We start from the raw sequence: 9504 nt of genomic DNA on the forward strand, positions 1-9504 counted from the left end.
TGGGTGCTCTCAGGAAGGCAGTGTGTTATGGGTGCTCTCAGGAAAGCAATGTGTTATGGGTGCTATCAGGAAGGCAGTGTGTTATGGGTGCTCTCAGGAAGGCACTGTGTTATGGGAGCTCTCAGGAAGGCAATGTGTTATGGGTGCTCTCAGGAAGGCAATGTGTTATGGGTGCTCTCAGGAAGGCCCTGTGTTATGGGTTCTTTCAGGAAGGCACTGTGTTATGGGAGCTCTCAGGAAGGCACTGTGTTATGGGAGCTCTCAGGAAGGCAGTGTGTTATGGGAGCTCTCAGGAAGGCACTGTGTTATGGGTTCTTTAAGGAAGGCACTGTGTTATGGGTGCTCTCAGGAAGGCACTGTGTTATGGGTGCTCTCAGGAAGGCACTGTGTTATGGGTGCTCTCAGGAAGGCACTGTGTTATGGGTGCTCTCAGGAAGGCACTGTGTTATGGGTTCTTTCAGGAAGTCGCTGTGTTATGGGTGCTCTCAGGAAGGCACTGTGTTATGGGTTCTTTCAGGAAGGCACTGTGTTATGGAAGCTCTCAGGAAGGCAATGTGTTATGGGTGCTCTCAGGAAGGCAGTGTGTTATGGGTGCTCTCAGGAAGGCACTGTGTTATGGGAGCTCTCAGGAAGGCAATGTGTTATGGGTGCTCTCAGGAAGGCAGTGTGTTATGGGTGCTCTCAGGAAAGCAATGTGTTACGGTTGCTATCAGGAAGGCAGTGTGTTATGGGTGCTCTCAGGAAGGCACTGTGTTATGGGAGCTCTCAGGAAGGCAATGTGTTATGGGTGCTCTCAGAGTAGGCACTGTGTTATGGGTGCTCTCAGGAAGGCCCTGTGTTATGGGTTCTTTCAGGAAGGCACTGTGTTATGGGAGCTCTCAGGAAGGCACTGTGTTATGGGAGCTCTCAGGAAGGCACTGTGTTATGGGAGCTCTCAAGAAGGCAATGTGTTATGGGTGCTCTCAGGAGAGCAATGTGTTATGGGTGCTCTCAGGAAGGCACTGTGGTATAGACGCTCTCTGGAATGCACTGTGGTATGGGGCCTCTCAGGAATGCACTTTGTTATGGATGCTCTCAGGAAGGCAGTGTGTCATAGGTACTCTCTGAAGGCACTGTGTTATGGGGCTGTCAGGAAGGCACTGTGGTATAGACGCTCTCAGGAAGGCACTGTGGTATGGATGCTCTAAGGAAGGCAGTGTGTCATAGGTACTCTCTGAAGGCACCTTGTTATGGGGCTGTCAGGAAGGCACTGTGGTATAGACGCTCTCAGGAAGGCACTGTATCGGCATGAGAAAAAAAAGAAATAGTCGGCACTGACCCATGGTGTAACATTGGTCCAAGTGCTATCCAATAAAACATCATACATCACTCTGACGTGTTATATGCGCATGTGAGTGAGCCCTTATGGGTACTTTCAGGAGGCACTGTGTTATGAGTGCTCCCAGGAAGCACTGTATTATGGGTACTGCCGAGAAGGCACTGTACACTGACTCCTTGGCTCCAGCACAAGTCACTCTGGTGATCTCCGGCTACACAGGGTGCAATAACGTCTCATTCTTTGGCCTCTTGACTAGTGAGGCCTATTACAGGGCTTCAGCAGAAACACATCTGATGTTTTGTTCCTGCCACCTAAGGTCCTAGTGTTCAGGTGACCAAAAAATGGGACTTCATTGCTTCTTGTCATGTTAGAAACTGCTAAAGTAGCTTGTGCTAGATCAGGGGTAGGGAACAATTTTTTTCTGCCGTGGACCATTTGGATATTTATAACATAATTTGGGGCAATACTAAATTATCAACTTCAAAATGATTCTGGTATATTTGGTAAAATAATGACCTCACCCTTAATGTGATTCTCTTTGGTGCGCCTCCACTGTGAGGTGGTAGTGATGATGTTGCTACTTGCAACTGCTTTTCCAGGTTTGCGTCGGTCTGGAGCACAGGCAACTCTTTGCAATAGGTTTTGTAAAGAACTCAGTAATTTGTCGTACTGAACACAGATGCATATTACACTGCAGGTTTCCTCACAGCGGGAAATTCATCACTGCTCACATGGTACTGGAGCATATATATCTCATAGGAGACTCTGGGACCGGTCCATATACATTACAGGAGATACTGGCGTATATACATGACATAAGGTAGGAGACATTGGGATTGTAGCATGTACATCAGAGGAGTCACTAGAGCTGGATTATACAGAACAGGAGACACTGGGGCTGGAGTACAGTATGCAGAACAGGAGACACCGAACTGGAGTATATAGCATAGGAGACGCTGGGATACATTGGGGCTGGTGCACGCATCACAGCAGACATTGGGGCTGGTACACACATGACAGGAGACATTGAATTTGGTGCATGTATCACAAGAGACATTGGGGCTGGAGTATATAAATCATAGGATACATTGGGGCTGGAGCATACACATCACAGGAGACATTGGGGCTGGTGCACGTATCACAGCAGACATTGGGGCTGAAGTATATACTTCATAGGAGACGTTGGGGCTGGTGCTCGTATCACAGGAGACATTAGGGCTTGTGCACGTATCACAGGGGCCATTGGGACTGGTGCATATATCACAGGAGACATCGGGGCTGGTGCATATATTACAGGAGACATCGGGGCTGGTGCACACATCACAGGAGACATTGGGGCTGGTGAATGCATCACAGGAGACATTGGGGCTGGTGCATATATCACAGATAACATAAGCATACCTCCCAACTTTTGAAGATGGGAAAGAGGGACAAAGTTTGCGGCAAATTTTAGGCCACGCCTCTGACCACACCCATTCATAATTAGTCACACCCATATCCACATCCCAACCACACCCATTTAGCACTGCTGATCACACTGTTTCATATATAATAATTATAAACAAAAAAAATGGCCACACAGTGCTCCATACTGTATAATGGCCACACATGATGCTCCATACTGTATAATGGCCACACATGATGCTCCATACTGTATAATGGCCACACATGATGCTCCATACTGTATGATGACCACACATGATGCTCCATACTGTATAATGACCGCACATGATGCTCCATACTGTATAATGACTGCACATGATGCTCTATACTGTATACTGGCTGCACATGATGCTCCATACTGTATAATGACCCCACATGATGCTCCATACTGTATAATGACCCCATATGATGCTCCATACTGTAATGACCGCACATGATGCTCCATACTGTATAATGACCCCACAGGATGCTCAATACTGTATAATGACCGCACATGATGCTCCATACTCTATAATGGCCCCACATGATGCTCCATTCTGTATAATGACCACACATGATGCTCCATACTGTATAATGGCCCCACATGATGCTCCATACTGTATAATGGCCACACATGATACTCCATACTGTATAATGACCGCACATGATGCTCCATACTGTATAATGGCCCCACATGATGCTCCATACTGTATAATGGCCACACATGATGCTCCATACTGTATGATGACCACACATGATGCTCCATACTGTATAATGACCGCACATGATGCTCCATACTGTATAATGACTGCACATGATGCTCTATACTGTATACTGGCTGCACATGATGCTCCATACTGTATAATGACCCCACATGATGCTCCATACTGTATAATGACCCCATATGATGCTCCATACTGTAATGACCGCACATGATGCTCCATACTGTATAATGACCCCACAGGATGCTCAATACTGTATAATGACCGCACATGATGCTCCATACTGTATAATGGCCCCACATGATGCTCCATTCTGTATAATGACCACACATGATGCTCCATACTGTATAATGGCCCCACATGATGCTCCATACTGTATAATGGCCACACATGATGCTCCATACTGTATAATGACCGCACATGATGCTCCATACTGTATAATGGCCCCACATGATGCTCCATACTGTATAATGGCCCCACATGATGCTCCATTCTGTATAATGACCGCACATGATGCTCCATACTGTATAATGGCCACACATGATGCTCCATACTGTATAATGACCGCACATGATGCTCCATACTGTATAATGGCCACACATGATGCTCCATACTGTATATTGGCTGCACATGATGCTCCATACTGTATATTGGCTGCACATGATGCTCCATACTGTATAATGACCGCACATGATGCTCCATACTGTATATTGAATTTGGTGCATGTATCACAAGAGACATTGGGGCTGGAGTATATAAATCATAGGATACATTGGGGCTGGAGCATACACATCACAGGAGACATTGGGGCTGGTGCACGTATCACAGCAGACATTGGAGCTGAAGTATATACTTCATAGGAGACGTTGGGGCTGGTGCTCGTATCACAGGAGACATTAGGGCTTGTGCACGTATCACAGGGGCCATTGGGACTGGTGCATATATCACAGGAGACATCGGGGCTGGTGCATATATTACAGGAGACATCGGGGCTGGTGCACACATCACAGGAGACATTGGGGCTGGTGAATGCATCACAGGAGACATTGGGGCTGGTGCATATATCACAGGAGACTTTGGGGCTGGTGCATATATCACAGGAGACATTGGGGCTGGTGCATATATCACAGGAGACATTGGGGCTGGTGCATATATCACAGATGACATTTGGGCTGGTGCACACATCACAGGAGACATTGGGGCTGGTGCATATATCACAGATGACATTTGGGCTGGTGCACACATCACAGGAGACATTGGGGCCGGTGCATATATCACAGGAGACATTGGGGCTGGTGCATATATCACAGGAGACATTGGGGCTGGTGCATATAACACAGGAGACATTGGGGCTGGTGCATATATCACAGGAGACATTGGGGCTGGTGCATATATCACAGGAGACATTGGGGCTGGTGCATATATCACAGAAATCATTGGGGCTGGTGCATAAATCACAGGAGACATTGGGGCTGGTGCATATAACACAGGAGACTTTGGGGCTGGTGCATATATCACAGGAGACATTGGGGCTGGTGCATATAACACAGGAGACATTGGGGCTGGTGCATATAACTCAGGAGACATTGGGGCTGGTGCATATAACACAGGAGACATTTGGGCTGGTGCATATATCACAGGAATCATTGGGGCTGGTGCATATATCACAGGAGACTTTGGGGCTGGTGCATATATCACAGGAGACATTGGGGCTGGTGCATATATCACAGGAGACATTGGGGCTGGTGCATATATCACAGGAGACATTGGGGCTGGTGCATATATCACAGATGACATTTGGGCTGGTGCACACATCACAGGAGACATTGGGGCTGGTGCATATATCACAGGAATCATTGGGGCTGGTGCATATATCACAGGAGACATTGGGGCTGGTGCATATAACACAGGAGACTTTGGGGCTGGTGCATATATCACAGGAGACATTGGGGCTGGTGCATATAACACAGGAGACATTGGGGCTGGTGCATATAACACAGGAGACATTGGGGCTGGTGCATATATCACAGGAGACATTGGGGCTGGTGCATATATCACAGATGACATTTGGGCTGGTGAACACATCACAGGAGACATTGGGGCTGGTGCATATATCACAGGAGACATTGGGGCTGGTGCATATATCACAGGAGACATTGGGGCTGGTGCATATATCACAGGAGACATTGGGGCTGGTGCATATAACACAGGAGACATTGGGGCTGGTGCATATATGACAGGAGACATTGGGGCTGGTGCATATATCACAGGAGACATTGGGGCTGGTGCATATATCACAGGAATCATTGGGGCTGGTGCATATATCACAGGAGACATTGGGGCTGGTGCATATAACACAGGAGACTTTGGGGCTGGTGCATATATCACAGGAGACATTGGGGCTGGTGCATATAACACAGGAGACATCGGGGCTGGTGCATATAACACAGGAGACATTGGGGCTGGTGCATATATCACAGGAGACATTGGGGCTGGTGCATATAACACAGGAGACATTGGGGCTGGTGCATATATCACAGGAGACATTGGGGCTGGTGCATATATCACAGATGACATAGGGGCTGGTGCATATATCACAGGAGACATAGGGGCTGGTGCATATATCACAGGAGACATAGGGGCTGGTGCATATATCACAGGAGACATTGGGGCTGGTGCATATAACACAGGAGACATTGGGGCTGGTGCATATATCACAGGAGACATTGGGGCTGGTGCATATATCACAGGAGACATTGGGGCTGGTGCATATAACACAGGAGACATTGGGGCTGGTGCATATATCACAGATGACATAGGGGCTGGTGCATATATCACAGGAGACATAGGGGCTGGTGCATATATCACAGGAGACATAGGGGCTGGTGCATATATCACAGGAGACATTGGGGCTGGTGCATATAACACAGGAGACATTGGGGCTGGTGCATATATCACAGGAGACATTGGGGCTGGTGCATATATCACAGGAGACATTGGGGCTGGTGCATATATCACAGATGACATTGGGGCTGGTGCATATATCACAGATGACATTGGGGCTGGTGCATATATCACAGGAGACATTGGGGCTGGTGCATATAACACAGGAGACATTGGGGCTGGTGCATATAACACAGATGACATTGGGGCTGGTGCATATAACACAGGAGACATTGGGGCTGGTGCATATAACACAGGAGACATTGGGGCTGGTGCATATAACACAGGAGACATTGGGGCTGGTGCATATAACACAGGAGACATTGGGGCTGGTGCATATAACACAGGAGACATTGGGGCTGGTGCATATAACACAGGAGACATTGGGGCTGGTGCATATAACACAGGAGACATTGGGGCTGGTGCATATAACACAGGAGACATTGGGGCTGGTGCATATAGCACAGGAGACATTGGGGCTGGTGCATATAACACAGGAGACATTGGGGCTGGTGCATATAACACAGGAGACATTGGGGCTGGTGCATATATCACAGGAGACATTGGGGCTGGTGCATATAACACAGGAGACATTGGGGCTGGTGCATATATCACATATGACATTGGGGCTGGTGCATATAACAGGAGACCTTGGGGCTGGTGCGTATATCACAGGAGACATTGGGGCTGGTGCATATAACACAGGAGACATTGGGGCTGGTGCATATATCACAGGAGACATTGGGGCTGGTGCATATATCAGAGGAGACATTGGGGCTGGTGCATATAACACAGGAGACATTGGGGCTGGTGCATATAACACAGGAGACATTGGGGCTGGTGCATATAACTCAGGAGACATTGGGGCTGGTGCATATAACGCAGGAGACATTGGGGCTGGTGCATATATCACAGGAGACATAGGGGCTGGTGCATATATCACAGGAGACATTGGGGCTGGTGCATATAACTCAGGAGACATTGGGGCTGCTGCATATAACACAGGAGACATTGGGGCTGGTGCATATAACTCAGGAGACATTGGGGCTGGTGCATATAACACAGGAGACATTGGGGCTGGTGCATATAACTCAGGAGACATTGGGGCTGGTGCATATATCACAGGAGACATTGGGGCTGGTGCATATAGCACAGGAGACATTGGGGCTGGTGCATATAACACAGGAGACATTGGGGCTGGTGCATATAACACAGGAGACATTGGGGCTGGTGCATATAACACAGGAGACATTGGGGCTGGTGCATATATCACAGGAGACATTGGGGCTGGTGCATATAACACAGGAGACATTGGGGCTGGTGCATATATCACAGATGACATTGGGGCTGGTGCATATAACAGGAGACATTGGGGCTGGTGCATATATCAGAGGAGACATTGGGGCTGGTGCATATAACACAGGAGACATTGGGGCTGGTGCATATATCACAGGAGACATTGGGGCTGGTGCATATATCACAGGAGACATTGGGGCTGGTGCATATATCACAGGAGACACTTTTTGACTGGTCCATATATCACAGCTGATACAGGGACTGCCACTGTAATCTTCATCTATGGGATCGGAGCACATTGTGCACTAGCTCCGCCCACAGAGTCAGAGCGTCTGAATCCAGCATGCCCCCTCATCAAGACCAGTGTGAAAAATGTTGTTCTTGAAGAATCAGGCCCATTATGTCAGTATATAAAAGGTATCTCTCCTGTGCAGTCTAGAGCAAAAGCACCACATTGCATGCACCAAACAGTCATGTTTTAATAATGTTTTTATGTTACCCCTCATTTATTCTTCTGTATTTTAGATGTATGGGATTCTGGAAACCATGGCAGAAAATCTGGTTGTTTTTGCAGAAGACTTGAAGTTGGGAAATTCATTGTCTAAAACAGTCAACCAAGACACATCAGAAGGCTTTGAGTTTATTTGTAGTCCGTAGTGATTAGGTTCTGCAGCAGAAATTTTGTTTAATTAACTTTGTACTTATTAATAAAGGAATGTAATTTAATTATTGGTTGCTTGTAATGGCATTTTTATGTTTCCCTGTCTTCTTTGATCCTGTTTTGGCTCATAATGCAATAGAAAAAAAAGTATATACATGTATTTGTGGATATAAATGTATATATTCCACAGCGCTTTTCAGACATTATAATCACTGTCCCTATTGAGACTCACAATCTAAATTTCCTAACTTTATCTTGCTGGAAACCCACACAAACACGGGGAGAACATATAAACTCCATTTAGATGTTGTCCTTGTTGGGATTTGACCCCAGGACCCCAACACTGCAAGGCTACAGTGCTAACCACTGAGCCACCATGATGAACACTGTAAAAAAATAAATTAATAAAAAATTCTGTGTTTCCTTCACACTGCCTCCCAAAAACAACATAAAGCTGAAATAAATGTGCAGCTCTGTTCTAATTATGGTTGGGAATGGCTAGGAAGCAGTCTTCCACAATGCTCCGGACTTTATTTTTCTTTCAATACTGCATTCAGGTTAGAGGGGAGAGGCTTCTGCTGCAGACAGTTGTCTTACAGTCAGACACAGGAAAGTGAGATGGAGGGTGGAGCATCGCTGATCTTTTGGGAAATAGATTTTTATAAATATATAGGGAATTTAGAGAAATTAAGAAATAGGTCATTTAGATTGTGAGCTGCAATGGAGACAGTGATGATAACGTCAGTAGAGCGGGTAAAATAAATAAAAAAGTAAAAATAAATAGCATGCTAATGATACTCTGCTGGTAAGTGCAATTACAACTATACCATATTTTTGTATGCGATTTAGGCCTCTTTCACACGTCCTGATATTTCCGGTACCAGAGATGTCCGTTTGTGTAATACTTGCTGCACATGTGTGGCAACCGTGTGCCACCTCAGTACCACACAGATGGCCGCCGGGGAAGAAGTGCTACAGTAAGCGCTATTCCTCAGCGGCAGGTGCTGAAGGCGGCTTTCATCATTCTCCCCTGCTCTGCCAGGGATTGGCGCAAGCAGAGGAGAATGATGAGAGTTATATTAAAGTCAGAACGATAACAGCAGGTGGGGGCTTTTGGGACTATTACTCCCATAATCTGACAC

At 46.8% G+C, this 9504-nt stretch overlaps 1 protein-coding gene across 1 annotated transcript in view; it reads left to right on the forward strand.

Moving 5' to 3' along the window:
• MYCBPAP (MYCBP associated protein) overlaps positions 1-8427 on the forward strand; it is a 118040-nt gene extending 109613 nt beyond the window's left edge. The window contains exon 19 of the mRNA XM_077251453.1: positions 8227-8427. Within this exon, the coding sequence (XP_077107568.1) occupies positions 8227-8358 (132 nt within the window). The 3' untranslated portion in view covers positions 8359-8427. The remainder of the gene's footprint in view (positions 1-8226) is intronic.
• Positions 8428-9504: the final 1077 nt, after the last annotated feature.

The sequence above is a fragment of the Ranitomeya variabilis genome, chromosome 4 (genome assembly GCF_051348905.1).
Source record: "Ranitomeya variabilis isolate aRanVar5 chromosome 4, aRanVar5.hap1, whole genome shotgun sequence".
Taxonomy (NCBI): domain Eukaryota; kingdom Metazoa; phylum Chordata; class Amphibia; order Anura; family Dendrobatidae; genus Ranitomeya; species Ranitomeya variabilis.